Genomic DNA, 18554 nt, shown 5'->3' on the forward strand with positions numbered 1-18554 from the left:
AATAAATATTTAGTACCCCCTAAAGCAGACATATTGAAGAAAAAACACCTATTTCAGACATATTGAAAACATCCTACCCCCCATTGCGAGGATTCTCTGCCGTTTTTTGCACTCAAGTGGAGTGTGATCAACTCAAACAAGTTACTGTGTATGCAACTCCTGTTGGTGTCATTCGTAGTTTGATCAAGGTCACTCTACTAGGAGAGTGACTGTGGTTTGATGAAGAAAGATGAGAACTATTGACATGATTGTTAATATGATCATTTATTTGATAGTTTAATACGCAATGCACACGACTTTGCCAGGATTCTTATTCCATCAGATACTATTACGCAATTTTATGTTCAGCACTTAGTGACTTTGGCATGAATACAGGGCAGACAACCCAGAAAAAAGCAGGAGTTGAATGCAAATGGACAGAGGCGCGAAAGGAGTTTTGTAAGTGTGGATGACTCGGGGATGACTTTCTGTATGCGGTTTATTGTAATCGACGAAACGAAACAGGATAACACACAATGAAAATTAAACTGTAATCAGTGAAAATGGGTTTTATACGCACAATATTTACAAAATATTTGCCGAAAATAATATTTAATACGTATATGGCTCGTTTCGCTAATTACAGTTAATCGAAAATCTGTAATCAGCGAAATAAGGGTCTGACACGTACAATATTCACAACTGTCGGACGAAACTTGAACAGTATATTTACCTCTCTGTAGTGGATACAACTAGATAAAAACATTTGCCGAAAATAACGGGATTTTAATTAGTGAATGGTTCGTTTCGCTAATTACAGATAATTGTTTTATACACAACTGAAAGGTGAAATTACTGTTCAAGTTTCGTTCGATATTTGTGATTATTGTACTTGTAAGACACTTGTCTCGCCGCGTGATTGCAGATTTCCGATTTGTGTAATTAGCGAAACGAACCGTTTACTAATTAAAATCCTGTTGTTTTCAGCAAATGTTTTAGGATGTTAAATACACCACTGAAAAGTGAATATATTGATAGATTTATGAACATATTTCTCATTGATGTCATGGATTATAGAAGAGATTATGTAAATTAGATTTACATTGTGTATTTCCTGCATTTACTTTAAGTGCAAAAGTTTCTTTTTTTCATTTATATAGTATGTGCTTTTTCCAATAATTTTATTGCAGCTCCTAATTACAAATAAATAAAAATACTGATCAAGTTTCATCTCCGGTGGTGGTTTATTGCTTAAATGTATTATATTCAGCAAAATTGTGTAAATATTGTGCGCATAAAACCCATTTTCACTGAATACAGTTTAATTTTCATTATGTGTTTTATCCCGTTTCGTTTCGTTTCTTCGATTACAATAAGCCTTCTTATGCTCGTGTTGGAAGTGGCGGGAAAATCCCGACGGGACGTTTGCGGCCTGGTTGGGGCTATGGGTCCGCCAATTCGGTGTATGGGAGTGGTTGTTGCAAGAGGGGGCCTACAGCGGGCGCAGCAACCCTGCGAGTTTATTTCTGGGGCCTATTGCAGACATTAGCATTTTAAAGGGGGCATATTTGCTTCCCGCGCGGGCCCGCTTTAGAAGGTGAAAAACACCCCGCTTTCCCGCTAAATTTGGAACGCACATGGGATAGTAACAGCATATAGAGTGACACCCCGGGGTCGCGTTAAAGCAGAATCACTAACAGCAAAAAAGTGAAGATAAAACCACAACATCTACAAGACACAGTATTAGCCATGTACCTGCATGCTAAATATGAAATCAATCTGACATAAAATTCCAATAATTGAGATGTTTTGGCATTTCAGGCCCAATTTGAAGTTTTATTAGTCAATCTACACCTCTTGAACAAATTACCATCTTCAACCAGTAAGAACCCTCCACACCTGAAATAACAAAAAGAAATCTTAAAAATAGCATTTCTGCCAAAAAAATCAACAAAATGGCATCTAAAAAAATCATTAAAATACAAAATTAAAGATAACTCCTCTGTCTGACAAAATCACTGAGAGGGTTACATCGAGTAACTTCATGGATGCGAAATTTCTCAAATATTATGATTTGAACAAAAAATATAATAAAAAATACACTAAAAATACAAAATTGATGACCAGCCAAGGTACGTACATTCTAAATAGCAAGATAACAGATAAATTAAAATCATTTTTTTTTCGTCTAAAAAATATATCGCAACCGTTGTATCTGTCATAACATGAATACTGCAAAAGATTTTTGAATGTTCGGCACGGAATTAATTTTCATTTGCTTTTGTTTAAGTTAATGTAAAATATAAAATCTTCCCTTCAGCAAAAATAACAAAAATAAATATCAAGTGAAAATTAAAAAAAAAATACATTATGATGTGTCTGGCTTTCACTTCAGTTTTAAAGATTTCGAGTGTATACTTACCACTAACCCTGACCTTGGATTATTTACTAATATTCGGCAAATATGTGTTTGTTACACCAGGTTTTCGGTTTTTGATAAGACAGATATTTGTTCACATGAACAGTCGTTATCATTATTACATTTGTATACGCAATAACAGTTATTCATTAGAAACAACAATTGGTATATCAGCATATGGAGCATGATTTACATCGTCAAATACTGATAAGTAAATTAACTTGTATTTCGTTAAAATATATATAAGGTAGTTCGTTCTGTTCAAATTTGCATATTACATGATACTTTACCGTCACATGTATAGCGGCATTGGAAATACTATTATAATACAAATTTAGCTATTAAACAGCACAGCACCGTGACGATGAGAATGACTTAGAAAAATATATATTATAAAAAATATTGGCAGTTATATTAATATGTATTTAAATTATGTAATCAACAGCAAATGAATCCCTTGGTGTACATTAATTTAGGTTGTTTAGAAATACAACCAAGAAAATGAGTGATTATTCATGCGTGTCGAATTTGACAAGTTGGGACAACTGAACCCGGAAACGATTTTTGGAATGGATATATTTATCAAGAACCAAAGAACTTTCCCGTGTGCTGAGAATATTTGAGACATAATAAGAAGTATTTAGTCTTTAAACAAGAAGTTTGGTAACTAATATTTGTCTGGTATTTGAGATGTACAACTAAACAACGTGAAAACAATATGATCCAATGTGAAGTATATAATACTACGATTACTAGAAGAACGGTTAGGAACTCCCTCGGTTCTTTTGTTAGAATGCGCGTCTCGAAGAGCGATTAGCATAGAACAAAGGGGGAATTAGCATACTGTCGACGTTGTGGCGATCGTAATTTGTATAAAATTACATATTCGTTCGAAGACGATTCTATCGATGGGATTTTCGGTAATGTTTTTTTTCAACAAAAAATCCCGATTTATACAGCATTGGCGGGATTTGATATGAATAATAAGTACACTGAAATGAAAACAAATATATATTCAAATTAAAACTACACTATGAAACCATACAACTTCCTGTACCACTTAAACTGCCACGTGCAGAGGTGGGCTTTCGGGCTTAGTCACCTTTATATCTTCACAACTTCTTGTCGACGTCTTGCTTGAGCCTGGAAACCACCACAGACCGCATACATAGGCCGGAGTCGTGATACTTGCCCATCGGCATCATTTCATATTTTCATCATCTCAAATTCTCTCTCTTTTACAATATAACGATTCAATTAAACAACGCACGACTGTCGCTCGAGTCACTGGTTTAACGTGTGAAATCAGGCAAAGATATTATCAATTCATCATATTAGTCAATTTTGGCGCCTTTTGTTGCAATACCAGTAACATTGTTGCGACATTACAAACGCGCACAGTACAACGACTAAGCCCAAAAGTTGAAACAAGCAAGCTTATTGCGTGAACAGAAATGAAATATGCTGAAATGTTCGAGTTACGGACATCGAGTTACGAAAACATCGAGTAACAGAAATGACCACGCCCACTTTTGTGAAACCATGCCCAAATTGTAACTCGACATTCAATTAACAGTTAACAGAACTTCGAGTTACAGGCAACATATATTTTGTTTTTTTGTTGAACATCCAAATTCAGTAACTCGAACTTTAAATAACAGTTAACCGAATTTTGAGTTACGGAAGACATAGAATTTGTTGCTGTTTAATGTCCACATTAACAAATGGTGGAAAAAGTAAAAAATCGAAATAATAACATAGGACTCCAAGCCACTATAGTCTTGGACCCCTATATGTCCCCCATGTACGTGATATTAACTGATAATAGGTGACTCGGTAGCTGATTGCCATCAACTTGCAATTCAACATTACTCGCACTAAACATTTAGTATAAACATTTCAGCATCACCCATGCATTCTACACAAACTAAGAGATAATGTGCATATTTTTGACAAATAATTTATTAAAATATACCAATTTCATTTCATTCAATAAGGAACTGACAAAAGATACTTTACATCAGATTAAATAAAGTAAACATTTAAAAAAAAGTGTAATGATAATGCAGGCAGTGTACACCGCATTTTGTTTTATCTTTCTTTTAATTTTTTTTTACATATTTTTTTAAAATGGTTGAAGGCAACAGCAGCAGGAATATTATATATTTACAAAAGTACAAACATTATAAGACATTACATTTGTAATGCCACATAAAATGTGATAACATGGACGGTTATTGCTTATTATAAACAAATACAATTGTACAATAATCTAAACTAAAACTGACTGTAATCCACTCAAACCTATATACAAATAAGAGTGTTTCAACTCTCGGTTATCAAAAGAAAAATATGGCGAGAAAAGTCCAGCTTCTAGCATACACTGATCAGCATGACGGTGTCCCTTGCTGATATTTAGTTTACCCAAGAATGTACAAGTTAACTGAAAGAGATTCACCGAATATTTATTGTCATCGGGGCTTGATATTTTATGCCTCAGATTCTTTCTGCTCTCCACCTTCAACTTCTTGAACATTTTCCTTGGTCTCTTCGCCTACAGATAGAAAATAAGACATACTTTTAAAACTATTCCCTTAAAAAGGTTTGTTTGTTTATCAGCAAACTTCAAGATCAGTTTTTGTTGTTTAAAAACATATATAAATGTAATGTTATGCCTTCACATGATCAGGCTAAATTTGAATTGATCAAACATCAATACTATATAAAAGTCGTATAGTACAAGAGTAAATACATATAAATAAGGCATTTCACATATTCGTTTAATTAAAATGATTAAGTCTAAATTGCAGTCCGCCTGAAGTTATAATTAAAATAATGGGCTTTACTCACTGATATAAATGCAGAAACGTGAAACATTCGACAAAATTAAAAGCAGAAAAAGCTCAGTTAATAACTTGAGTGGATACTAATTTAACTTCCCGGCCACCCACAGACTCAGCATAGCCAAACTTAAATCGGTTCAAGCAAGACTTAATACATAATCACATTAGTCAATATTTTTACACCACTATTTCAATATTAACCACAATTGATAAACACACCTTCTGCTGCAGCTTCCTCCGTTTTCTCTTCATCAGCTGCAGCTTCTGCTTGTTCTATGAAAAAAACATAAGTATCAAAAATGACGCACAACTACCCAATGTTAAAAAGAGAACACATAATGAAATGTTTACGATTAATTGACTGCATATATGCTGGAAATAAATGTGGATGAAATGGCTGAAACTAGAAGATGGTAATGAGTGTGTTGACAGAGATTAAAGTTCATGATTTGCAGTTTTTTTTCACATATTACAAATAATTTATAATTTTAAATAAATGTTAGATAACAATTATCACATTAAAAGAAACGTTTCCCAGGTTTATATAGCTATATATTATGGAAGTAGTCTTAGTGTATATATATTACAAACCATATTAAATCATCTATTATTACGCACACGCCAATATGTTAACATTTTGTAATCTTGTACAAAGACTATATTCTCCAGGGTAGCACATATCGATGGGAAGGGCTGTTTTTTTTATACAGAATAAATTAAGAAAACATCAGCCATGAAAAATATATTTTGATATAACATTTGTTCACATGTTTCTATATAATGCATAGTTTTGATTTGTAACTTTTAAAGTTACACTCTCAGGAATAAAAGCATGATATATATTTGATTGTACACATATGTGTATATCATGAGATATCATCTGGAAACTAATTTCTAGTTTTGCAGCTTGGCTGAAATATGGTACCAATTTGTTCTTTTAACATTTAGATAATCAATTGATGAAAACTTGAATATTTGCCAAAAGGTCCAGAATTGTACTACAGAATTATACACAGACCGTGAAACAAAAAGCTCGAAAATTTACAATGGGAAATTACAATTTTTGACAGTTGTTGTAGCAATTACCTGTAATGGGCATCACTAATATTTTGCAATAATCTTTAATGCAGGGTTGGTAACTTTCAGGCAGGAAAGGTAAAATCTAAAAGACCTGCCCTGGTGTCTGGTACACAATTTAGAGAAATTTCAAACAATAACCATAGTACCGTTTCCTGAGTAACATTTGTGTGGATGTGAATATGTTAAAGACGCATGATATATGCAGGTGAAGTGATCGTGGTAAGATGATATGAAATGTATGAAATACACCTTTGAATTACCCCCAAGTTATGTTATATATAGCACCTCAATGTGTTATACAAAGGTTATGCATTTTAACATATGAAGTGCTGTGGATGTTTCAACATGCATATTATCTAGAATTATAAACCTTCTTGCTGTTGTTCTTCTTTATCTTCCCCTTCAGCAACACCCTCGTCTGAAATGTTCAAATGTAATTATTTGCACTGCAGCCTTACAAAATGCATGCATAACTTTCTGAAAAAAAATCTAGTAGTGGAAGTCGCAATCACGGGTATACATATGTAACACGCACACACGCAATCAAGTTTGGGCCACATGGGTCCAATATAAGTCCAAAAACATTGCACAAAAATAATGACATCAGATAGTTTATGTAGGAACATCAAACCTGGTGGTCACTGTGAAAGCTAGTGTGTGTGTCCTTTTTATCAGCGGTTGTGAAAGATAGAGTGATCATGGAAAACGTTTGACAGTCGCAGTAAAGTCAATCTGATTAAAATCTCACGTAGGTAGTCACTACTTTGCATATCTCTCACTGCATCTGACCAACTTTATCCAAATCGCATTAACTTACGAATCAGCAACCAATCAGATATATGATTACAAACAGTTTTTTACTACAATGTATTAGTAAGGGGCACTCTAATTAGTTGACAAATTCTGTATATTGTAAGTGACCCAGGAGGCTATACCTACCTCAGATTTCAATCAGATTACAGTGAAGTAGGTTGAAAATGGAACACAAGACACTACATGACACACAAATAAACAAAGAACTCATAGCACCTGGAGTAAAAAATATTTAAGTTAACTGGAAGTTCTCACCATCTTTTTGTTCAGTGTCATCTCCAGCTGGTGTCTCAGCTTGTTCCCCTGATTCTAGAAAGAGAAATATGCACATGAATAACACAGAACATGTAACACTTAACAAAAGTACCCATATAATGAAACCATGTGTTTTTGTTTTGTCCCCTCACAACATTGCTGTTTGAGAATGTTTGTGATTTCCAGTGATAGCATGCAGTAGTGGACACGATGTGCTCACCGTCTTTCTGTTCTTCTTCATTTGTTTGTTCACCTTGGAATTAATTATGTGAATTAAAACACCAGTCATTGATTGATATTACAAAAAAACATAACACAACATATAAAACAAAGTAAATGCAACAACAAATGAATAATGCACGAATTGACAAAACAAAGGCAGGATATAAGAAAAAAGTGAACATGCAGGGATTGTATACAAAAAAACACACACTAAAGCAATCCACAGGCTCCATACCGCTAATTCCTGAAGATATTTTGGCACCACAAACATAGGATAACACATATTTTCAACCCTTATACCATCCTGATCACGACACACAGGAGTTAGAATGTGTTAGACATGAAACAGACATAATGGAGTCATATGACATAAGTATTGTATTACATAGCATGCTTTATAAGCATACATGCAAATATACAGCCTCAGAGTCTAAACATGCATTAGACTAAATACGAGTATAGGTGAGCATTTCTGTGACATATTTCCACTACCATATATGGTGCATGGACATGCTCTAGCAACACTTGGTGTCAATGCACAACCCACTAGATGTGAACATTTTACAGTGATAATAGACTTTTAGAATTTAAATTAATCATAATTTCAATAGTTTGGATTCTTAATGAAAGTAATCATAACAGAGCATTTAAATTTTTACAGAAGGAATTTGAATGTTGTTATTTCATTTTCTCTATTTTTTTAAGTGAAACATGTTGCGCAGATCAATTAGTGCCAATCATTACACAACATTTGGTAATATTATGAGACTCCTTATCACTGTACAATTATGAATCAAGCATGAGAAGAAACTACAGCAACGGATAATACATGCTATATCTCACCAACATCACCACTACTACCACCACCCTCCTTTTTGTCATTTTCCTCCACAGCTTCAGCTGTTTCTGTTGCTTCTCCTAATAAACAGGGGTACATGTTGTTAGAATCAGGACAATTGGAAACACAACAGAAATGACAAGGAATAGCTTAGAGCATGCAGACAATGCAAGTTCATTTCTCACCCTCAGTCGTCTCACTGGGTGTTTTTTCAGCTGCTGGCTCAGTTTCTTCCCCTGAGAATTATAGAATTTGGTAGTAGCACTTCAAAGACAACTAATGACGACAAGTTACAAAGCAAACAGAATCAACTAGAACACCCTTGCACATTCAACACATGACAGGAACAAATCATGCAATGTTATTGCACTGATATATAGAAAGTAAAAGTTAGAAGTGACAGAAGCAGGAGAAACAACTGATATCAGTAAATATATTAAATATTCACATAGCAGAGATAGGATTGCAGGCAAGGAATCAAAGCCAAGGTATGACAAACTGTGGGTTCAATATTTCCAGTTACCAGTGTTACAAAATACTACACCAGCCAACATGACAGCCAGTAAAATAGAAAACAACTACATTGTTATTAGGCTTGAACACTGGACACAGTGAGTGTATTACTGTGTTACATCGAGCGGGATAAACATTTCAACAGCATGTGTATTTAATACATCTACATAGATGGCATTTAGATACAACAGAAGCAATCCTAAAAGTCCATACAAATACTTGATATAATGATTATTTTCTGAATTGGAGAACATGAACTGTCCACAAAATCCATTAAAATGTTTACTGCTCTAATACAGCAATCTGCATTCTTGAAGAATTGTTAATTACAATGCGTTTCAGTAGTATTTAGTATTTCTCATTATATGGTAGTATACATTTGTTTTTTGTTTGGACTTAAAGAATGCACCTGCTGAGTCAATATCATCTTCATCTTCTTCTTCATACTCCTCATATAATTCCTCTTCTTCATCATCCTCATACTCCGCCTCCTGCTCATCCACCTCCTGAGACACCACTCCTTCCTGATAACCTGCTTCACTATAATAACTTTCATAATCTTCTTCATCATCTGTAAATCATCAGCCAGGTCAGTTGGGGGAGGGAGTCCTGCACTCCACTCATAGTAGTCAAGGACGCAGTGAGAATATCACCCACTTCCCAACTTTAATCAGGTATTACAATCTCAATTATATCATAAAGATGATTCTTTAAATACATTGTGCACCTTTACTGGAACTATATTATGTAATGTTTGTGCAATTTGGGTTGATTTAGGGATGGACATTTCCACGTGAACAACTAAAGACTTCTTAAGTATATCAAGTTCAAAAATGGTTATGAGAAACCGCACACCATATGTCTAATTAAAAGACTCATTACGTGTTATTTGGGAGCATTGATTTTCAGTAACATAATTAGATCACGCGTGAATCATTTCATTGTTGAAACTATCAAAAACTGTCTGAAGATCATTAATTGAACTGTATTTTAACTGACTTGGAGCCTAGCTGTATAACTCTGGTAAGCAGAAACAAACACATAAGCATGTTTTTATGCTGATTCTCCTTCAGAAGATAATATGTATCTCGAGAATTGATTAAAATAAAGTTTCTAAAATGTTGCCCTACTTTCACAAATATACATGTATAACACTTTCATGGAAGGCCTTAACAATTACACATAGTTTAATGTGCTGACAACCTAAACAATTTTTTTTTTAAAATTAGAAATACTGTAATTAGGAATTTGTTCTACCCTTCTGGCCAGCAATAAATCTTGAGCTTCATTGCCAGCGAATTGGACGTTATTAGTTTAGGATGAAGAAACAAATCTCATCACAGATATACATGTATACAAATAAATCTACAATTGCGATAATATACAAATAAACAAATCTACAATCACAGTAATATACAAACAAACACATCTACAATTGCAGTAACAGACAAACAAATCTACAAATGCAGGAATATAAACAAACTTTGCTTTTAACATACTGTGGACAAAATCAACAATGCACACTAGTTATATCAATCTAAGATACTATAAGTACAAGCATATGATGCACAACAACCATGCATGTGCCATTGATATTATACCTGCTGCTAATTCATACTCATCTTCATACACACCACCACTACCATCTTCATCCTGCGCAGACCCTCCCTTAGTCTTAATATCTTCATCATCCACCCCTCCCTTCTCCTCCACCTCCTTTCCTCCGTTATTCTCTACCTCCTGTTTATCATTCACTTCACTAGATTTTAACCCAGATTTTATTTCCCCTGAAGAATAGTGAAAATCTGCACGTAATATCAAGCCTGAAGGATACCACTATACTAATTAAAATTGAAGATTTCTCGACAAGGTCTTTATTTGAACACTGGAAATACTAATTAAAATTGGTGGTGTCTTGACCAGGTCTTTATTTGAACACAGGAAATACTAAATGTTACCACCACTATGGACAGAAGATATACTGTACTAATCATCATGGAAAATATCACCATTAAATCTACTCAACTAGAGTACATGTATATCATGTATTTATAAAGGAAGCCAGGAAAACACCAAAAATAGCATCTCAAATATCGGAAGATAAAGCTAAAGAGGATTACCAAAACCAATAAAGATTTGCAGGAAAGTTTGGAGACTAAAGAATAGAAGATATATAGAAATGAAAAAGTGATAATATATCTATGATTGAAAGAGGGAAAACAGAATCACCGAAAAGGCAACAAATCTAGAATAAACTAAAAATGTTAGTAATACATAATACAAATAATTTAAACAATATCTGGTGTGCTATGATATAAAGATGATGTCATATAAATAGTGCAATTACAGGGAATACATGCGATAACTGGAAAACAACCTAAAATACTGGGGTAAAACAGTTAGTTTAATAACACAGATAATGGAAACCATTAATAAATCTCAGGAGCTTTACATTAAATTGCATTGGTCACCCAAACTCCTTCCTTCATGAATGTGCATAACCATTTTTAACATCAAACGTGCATACATTCCAGTATGTGCAGTATTCATATTGTTACACAACAATTATGTATACAGTGCATCTCATGCATCTACAATACCATACACAAGGGCATTTTATATTGTATTATCCTGGTAGTAGTTTAAAAATAATATGTGTTAAAATTAAATAACAATAATCATACATTATTATACATCTTTTTTCCTGCTTGTAATAATAAGTTAATGAGAGATAACAGTCCAAAATAGCAACCAAAACATTGTGTGCTATGCGAACATTTGTGTTCGATAATTACATTCTATTTCCATCACTGCTATAGTATTTCTACATTTGATGTTAACAACAGAAAAATTTTGAATGTAACATAAAAGTGATGATATTTTCCAAATAAGGTAGACATTTGAATATGTCCTTAATGAGCAGGTGAATTATATTGTTTAAGCGTCAGATGTACAATAATGATCATTATTCTTATAGAACAGGACACAGGTATTTACAGGTAAATGTTAACATACATCCGCATCTGCCTGTGTATTAAACTGAATCTGGAATAGTTCTATGAATGATTTTCCCCCAACATATTTTTTATTACTTTTTGCAAAGTAAATATGTTATATCAATGTTAACGTGGTGAATGTTAAAAGGATCATGCTCAGGACTTTTAGCCTGTGTGTGCGAAAACTGTATGTCTATGTTGAAGACTAAAGTCAAAACTACAGTCCAAAGAAATTTAGTTTTAAAGACACAGGCAGGCAACACATATCAAATGCCAAAAAGACTATTTTAACAATAACCATAAAGAAATGTACACATTACATGATGAAAGGAAGGCACACAGGCATCAATGATTCATTCTTCTCAGATGAAGACTCGGGTCAGAAAATAATAACATTTAACCTGAAGCAAGCACATTTCATGATTTTAAAGCTTTTTTTTTTTTTTTATTTATGAAAACAGATGTGACGAAATAAAATTCATGGCAATGTTAGCATAAATTGATGATTCGAAGTGAACAAATGAAGCCTTGAATTAGAAACAAGCATCCACATTTCTTTATGGTTTTTGTTGTTCAAAACATAGATCATTTTAAATCTATCATACCTTCTTCCTCTTTTTGTTCTTCTCCACCATCAGCTGGTTGTTGCTCTTCCTCATCAGCTGCCTGTTCTTCTTCTTCAGCGGCTGGAGCATCAGCAGGTTCTGCACCTTCATCTTGCGTCTCACCTACAAGAGCCAGTAATATAGTTAACCCTCAAAAATACATGATTCAATCTCCAGGCTGGAAAGTACCAAATGATGTTAAATCAAATCCTGTCTTTATTGAATACTACATTCACTGACTATAGTTGGACATATGGATTTCGTTATGAATCTCAATATTTGTGTCAACATTAAATGGTATATGTAGATTATCTCTCTAAAAGTAAGCAAATGGCTTTTGATCATTTACATATTTCTATCATATACGTAAGCATATGTGCTACTAATAGAACAAATCAAGACCATGATAACGCTTCAACTTTAACACAAATACAGACACACACACACAGAAATAAATTAACCTAACCTTGTTCTTCTCCGTCACCTCCTTCTGGTGCCTCGCCTCCTTCATCTTGTTTCTCCTCAGCTTTGACTATAAATACATCACATAGAACCAAGTATAAGATATTGCAGAATTGAAATTGAAATCAATATTTCTCAAAAAGCACCTTTCAGATATTAAATTCTAGATTTCACAGGACCTTCATTAACCGTTAAGGGTTTATTTTACAACAACAATATACTCTAGATAAAAATTTCACCTTCTTGTTTTTACTAAAAAGATATCACCAATTAACATTTTTAGGAACACTCTGGTGTATTCTTGATATTATAAACATGTATATTATAAATACCTATTACAAAGCATTTTATAAGTCTAAACCAAACTACCAACATTAACCCTTCTCACTGCCATTGTCCATTTATTTTGAACACCACAAAGTTCAAAACTCTCCGTAAAATATAGATTTCAAATGTAAATGTTGAAAGCAAGAAAGCCATGTGACTTGTTTTTGCCTCTTAAATAGTTTGTTATCTCTTGTTGATTGCATAAACTAATCTATGTAGCTATTAGAAAGAATACATGAGATGATGCGAGAAAACACTATTTGAGGGACACAAACTAGTCACGTGGTGATCTCGATCTAAATGAGGTTGTGGCAGCCATTTAAGGAGCATTTAAGGTCTTTTGATATTGAATTTAGAAAAAAACTACAAAACCTTGATTGTGAAGGAGTTAATATGGCTAGATGGTGTGTAGACATTTTGTTTTCACATTATATGTCAAGTGAATGTTTTCAAAGAAACTCTACCACCCCGTTTATAGGTTTACATTTATGAATAATAAACAAACAGTTGACCATATGACATGCTTACACCTCATGCAACAAGCAATTAGCATTGGGACGAGCAACATTGAGAAGGTTAAGAAAAAGTGCCCACTACCAAAGCTTGTCTGGCTAAATTGCAGACATTAACATAAGATCACCATCCAAATATGGTCATAACAAGTTTGGCTCAGCCAATCAGGTGTTATATTTAAATTTAATAACCATACCATAAGCGTATCATCCTGTCTGACTGACTGAGCAAAACAAAATATGACCATATTAAGAAATTAAAGTAACCAGCTAGCATTATTTTTTGACAGATGATGCAAATAATGTAGTGAATTTTGATGATCATAACACAGAAATGCTTCAACCTTCGGCATCTCCATCATCATCAGCTTCTTCTTCAGCATCTTGCTCTGCCATTTCCTCCTCTGAAGCAGGTTTTTGAAGGAAAATTGACAATGATAAAATCAAACAGTGCAACTGTGCTTACAGTGTACTAGTTAATAACAAAATACCCCTTGAATGCCATTATTTTTCCTTCAAGATTCTGATGCAAGTATCTTTTTAATAAATACTTTGTTAATTTGTTACCAAATAGACATAATTCTCCAATATCTACACAGATCTTGACCCACATTTTTGAAATAAATAAAAAAACTTATGCAGATTAATTTTGTGAAATGACAAAAGTTCACTTTGGCATTCAAAGAGTTAGCTGATACCACTAGTAAGGTAAAATAAAAAGATGGTGGTAATCTTGTACAATCATTCAATAACTAAATCAATCTGTTGAAAATAGAAAATCACAACTGGAAATTTTGTGTTCCACTGCTAATACTTAGTTTCAAAGAATTTAGTATAAGGGTAGATTGTGTCAAGTAAAGTGTTTTTCAAGATATTCTTCAATAAAGATTTTCTCAAGATATTTTAACAAATTGAACACTATTACTGTGCTTTATAGATTATGAGCAGCATACATCACTAAGGCTGTCAATGTGTTACCATTGGCAACTATCTACATTAGTAATCGAATACTGTAGGTTATTTTATTGCCCCTTAAAATTTGTTGTCACTGATTTCTCCAGAAAAAAATTAAACTCATGAAAATTAGTATATCCCTAAGTTTTGCATGGAGCATGCCCACTCAATAAAACAAAAAAAATTGTTTTCAGTAATAACAAAAATATATTCAATAGTATTCTAAGGAAACAATGTAACATGCCATTTTCAGTTGTATTTTCTCACATCGAATTACTTTAAATTAGGGAAAACTAAAAATATCTAAAATCAAAATAAATTACAACAATTTCCTAAGAGAGGATAGAATCAGACAATTAATTATAGGAGTATCAGGACCAAAGCTGAAGGATCTTTATGTACCAGTATCATTGTTTTGCAATGAGATTTTTTTTTTTAATTTTAATCTACAGCTACGATATGATCCAAAGAATAATGTTCATCTTAACATAAAATGGACAATCTAAAGGGAAAGATATGTCAAAGATATTAAAAAAAATAGAACAGCAAAAGACTAGAATAAAATTACATGTGATTACACAATATGGTATGATGCTATTCTGTACATTGGAGTAAAAACAAAGCTATAGCATCAGGTTAAGGCGACATTAATTTTAGACACTGATGGTCATGAATTGTTTCTTTGGACATAACATGGTGATGCATCTAATATTAAATAGACTGTACCCTCAAATACATATGTGCTTATATATAAGAAAATGGAAATATCTATATGTGTAGGTAGTGACCAAGGTCACTAAATTTGATGGTTTTAAAGTGAAAGTAAGAAAAGATAGATAGAGATGAGAAGATCTAACAATACTAACCTTCTTCTTCATATTCTTCCTCTCCTTCACCATCATCCAAATCAGCTTCCTCCCCTAATAAAATGTACAAACATGATTCAACAGGGGACTATGGGTCCTGGAGTGTACAAAATATCTTTCTAGCTTTAATAGAAGTGTGACACTAAATTGCTAAATCAGCAACTAATATAGTCTTACAACGAGGTTCTTTTAATTAAATAATTGAGCCAGATTAACCTAAATTAAATACAGCCATTTTAAAGTATTCTTCAAGTACTTTATTTGCAAGATCATGGGTATCTGATGCACACCAAAATAGTTGTATTCTGTATTTTATTCAGATGAATTTGTACATAATAGTCATGAACATTAAAAACATGTAGTTATTGCCTATTTGAAAGTTTTATTAGGCTTAAAAGGCAGCCAAAGTAACTGAACTGATTATCCAAGTTATAAAGTACTCTACCACCTGTTGATTCTTTGATTAAGGATGTTTGAGACAAAACATGACTGCTTTTAAAATGTATGTAAACAATCACTTCAGACATTCAGCAAATTCATTCTTGCACTGTTTTGTTGTAGATGTTGAGAAGCACAGTGCTTCAAAGAGTGGAACTGAGGAACCCCTACAGCAAATTCTGAAAGTCTCCAAAAATGAGAATGACATGTATTGGCTTACCTTTCACAGTACCATCAGGATTGAATTCCAACTCAGGAAAGAACTCTTTGATTTTCTCAACAGCATTGTCAGGATTTGAGCTAGCATGGATAGCGTTCTGCAAGATGTCTTTACCGAGGAGAGCTCGCAACGACTCTGGTACTTGTTCTTTCGCCACGTCTGGATCGGGCGGCCCCATGATATCACGAAAACCTGTTACTGCATCTTCCCTTGATAACACCATGATCATTGATGGACCACTGGAGAGTTTAATTGACATTTGAAGCACATGAAAATAATCCACACCCATGAAGTTAAAATAGCTGAACAATCTTGTTTTCAGCACCAGAGGGAATATTAGTTTAAATGAATGAAAAGTTTCAATGGCTATGCTAGTATTATACAGGCAGATAGAAATAATTACCCTTTTGCATTGTATACATAATAAACTGTATACCATTTAATTTTTGCAAGTTGAACATGATTAATGACGTTCGTCTCTGTCACTTGTCACGCCATGTCAGTAAGACACCAGTGAAATTCTCACTGCTACAAAAGTTTGTACTATTCACTTATGTGTGACATTCTGGTCTTTTACAAAAATAAAGTGTCATCTAAACCAAAATGTTTGCGATGACAAATGCATGTTCATGTTTGACTAAATTTCATCCTGCCCGGAGAACCCAAATAAAGTTTTCATTTTTTTTTTCTGACTATGAAAAATCGTTATTTCTCCCACATAACTACATTCGGACTGATGCGGCCAGGTAGCATTATAACCAAAGAAAACCCTGTCTCAGGAAAAAGAAAGATCACAGGTGTACAATTTTCATATAATCATTGTCTGAGGTCCCTATGGTTGCTGAAAACAATGCTCAAAAACAAATTTACAACCAAGTCTTATATGAAGCAAAGTGTGGACGAATAAATATGGGTTTCAGGTTCAGCTTAAGGCCAGTTAACCTTCCCATTATGTGAAAGAGGATAATGTGAATCAAGGGTTATCAGGTGGTGGTGAAAAAGGGTAGGGAATGCAGCAAATACATGTACATATTATCTGGAATAAATATATTCATTTAGAACATATTTCATGCAAGAATAAAACAATCCGATCTTCGTTGATCAGTCATATAATGACAGTAGTAGCTTTTATTCTACTGTCCTCATACGACAGTGAACTGAACCTATCTATTCCAGATTTGAACAATGCATAGGAACACAAGATGACAGGGGATTGGAAATTTTTTTTGAAAAATTAGAATTGCGTACTTATTATAAAATCATAATGAATAAATTTTTATTGTCGCTGATTGTTAATGATACTATGACAATTAATGAACATATAGGGGTGGAACAGGGGTTGGAATATGTTTTGTGTTATTCAAAGATACAACAAATGAAAATATATTAGAACTAAATATTAGTGAAAGAGTTGAAATATTCACCAATCCAAGCACATAATGTTTCTATAAGGTAGAACCTATAGCGATGAAGTACTTCTGTAATGTAAATCGGTGTAGATTTTTGGGAATAAACATCTGGACATTTTCACTGCCTGACTACCATCTCTGGTAAAACCAACAAACTCTCAGAAAACTGTTGATTGAGCTAGTTGTTGAGTTGAGTTTGTTTTCCCAACTTTAGCTGTTTTCACCAGCTCTTCAACTGGTTTTCCACAGTAGCTAGAACCCATAAGGATACATGGTACAGTGGTGCACATAGCAAAGTAGAACATTCTTTGACATAGCTTCGTCCATCAAAAATAATTATTTTAAAGAGAATAGGTATATTGTAAGTGCCATTGCTTACACTGATTCAACCTCATTTTTACATCACAGAGTTACTTCATAGCTAAAGCATGCCTAGAGAGAGCATGCCTAATAGATAGACCAACTTTTACTTCCACACATACCATATTTGCTCTATTTATGAATCGGTGTGAGCTTGGTGTATCACCAAAACAAACTTTTATGAGTCACATGTGTCTCTTTTGGAGATGCGCTTCTCAATAGAGCAAATACAGTATGACAAATGAACACTGGTTATTATTTCATCCCATGTGTTTCACATTATATTACAATATACCATGAGGTTACCATAAACAAAAACTCAAAATAAGCACAACAAAAGCAGTATCGATTGTATCGACCAACATGTAGCAAAGGTCGATCCCTGCACTGCCCCGGTGTATACTTTGCAGTATTCTCATGATAACCTTATTATTATACATCTT

At 33.6% G+C, this 18554-nt stretch overlaps 1 protein-coding gene across 16 annotated transcripts in view; it reads right to left on the reverse strand.

Moving 5' to 3' along the window:
• Nucleotides 1-4342: 4342 nt before the first annotated feature.
• Nucleotides 4343-18554, reverse strand: part of LOC100375386 (thioredoxin domain-containing protein 3 homolog) — a 32028-nt gene continuing 17816 nt past the window's right edge. For 2 of the 16 annotated variants that reach the window (XM_085495983.1, XM_078012586.2), the window contains exons 15-27: nucleotides 16343-16581; nucleotides 15685-15738; nucleotides 14209-14268; nucleotides 13030-13095; nucleotides 12564-12686; nucleotides 9372-9533; nucleotides 8635-8685; nucleotides 8455-8529; nucleotides 7610-7642; nucleotides 7390-7443; nucleotides 6692-6739; nucleotides 5461-5514; nucleotides 4343-4952 (exon numbers count right to left, since the gene is read on the reverse strand). In XM_085495983.1, the coding sequence (XP_085352109.1) occupies nucleotides 4888-4952; nucleotides 5461-5514; nucleotides 6692-6739; nucleotides 7390-7443; nucleotides 7610-7642; nucleotides 8455-8529; nucleotides 8635-8685; nucleotides 9372-9533; nucleotides 12564-12686; nucleotides 13030-13095; nucleotides 14209-14268; nucleotides 15685-15738; nucleotides 16343-16581 (1084 nt within the window). In that variant the 3' untranslated portion in view covers nucleotides 4343-4887. The remainder of the gene's footprint in view (nucleotides 4953-5460; nucleotides 5515-6691; nucleotides 6740-7389; nucleotides 7444-7609; nucleotides 7643-8454; nucleotides 8530-8634; nucleotides 8686-9371; nucleotides 9534-12563; nucleotides 12687-13029; nucleotides 13096-14208; nucleotides 14269-15684; nucleotides 15739-16342; nucleotides 16582-18554) is intronic. The other 14 variants (XM_085495986.1, XM_085495988.1, XM_085495984.1 and 11 more) reach the window with 14 other exon arrangements.

This window comes from Saccoglossus kowalevskii, chromosome 22, assembly GCF_978046115.1.
Source record: "Saccoglossus kowalevskii chromosome 22, keSacKowa6.1, whole genome shotgun sequence".
Lineage (NCBI taxonomy): Eukaryota > Metazoa > Hemichordata > Enteropneusta > Harrimaniidae > Saccoglossus > Saccoglossus kowalevskii.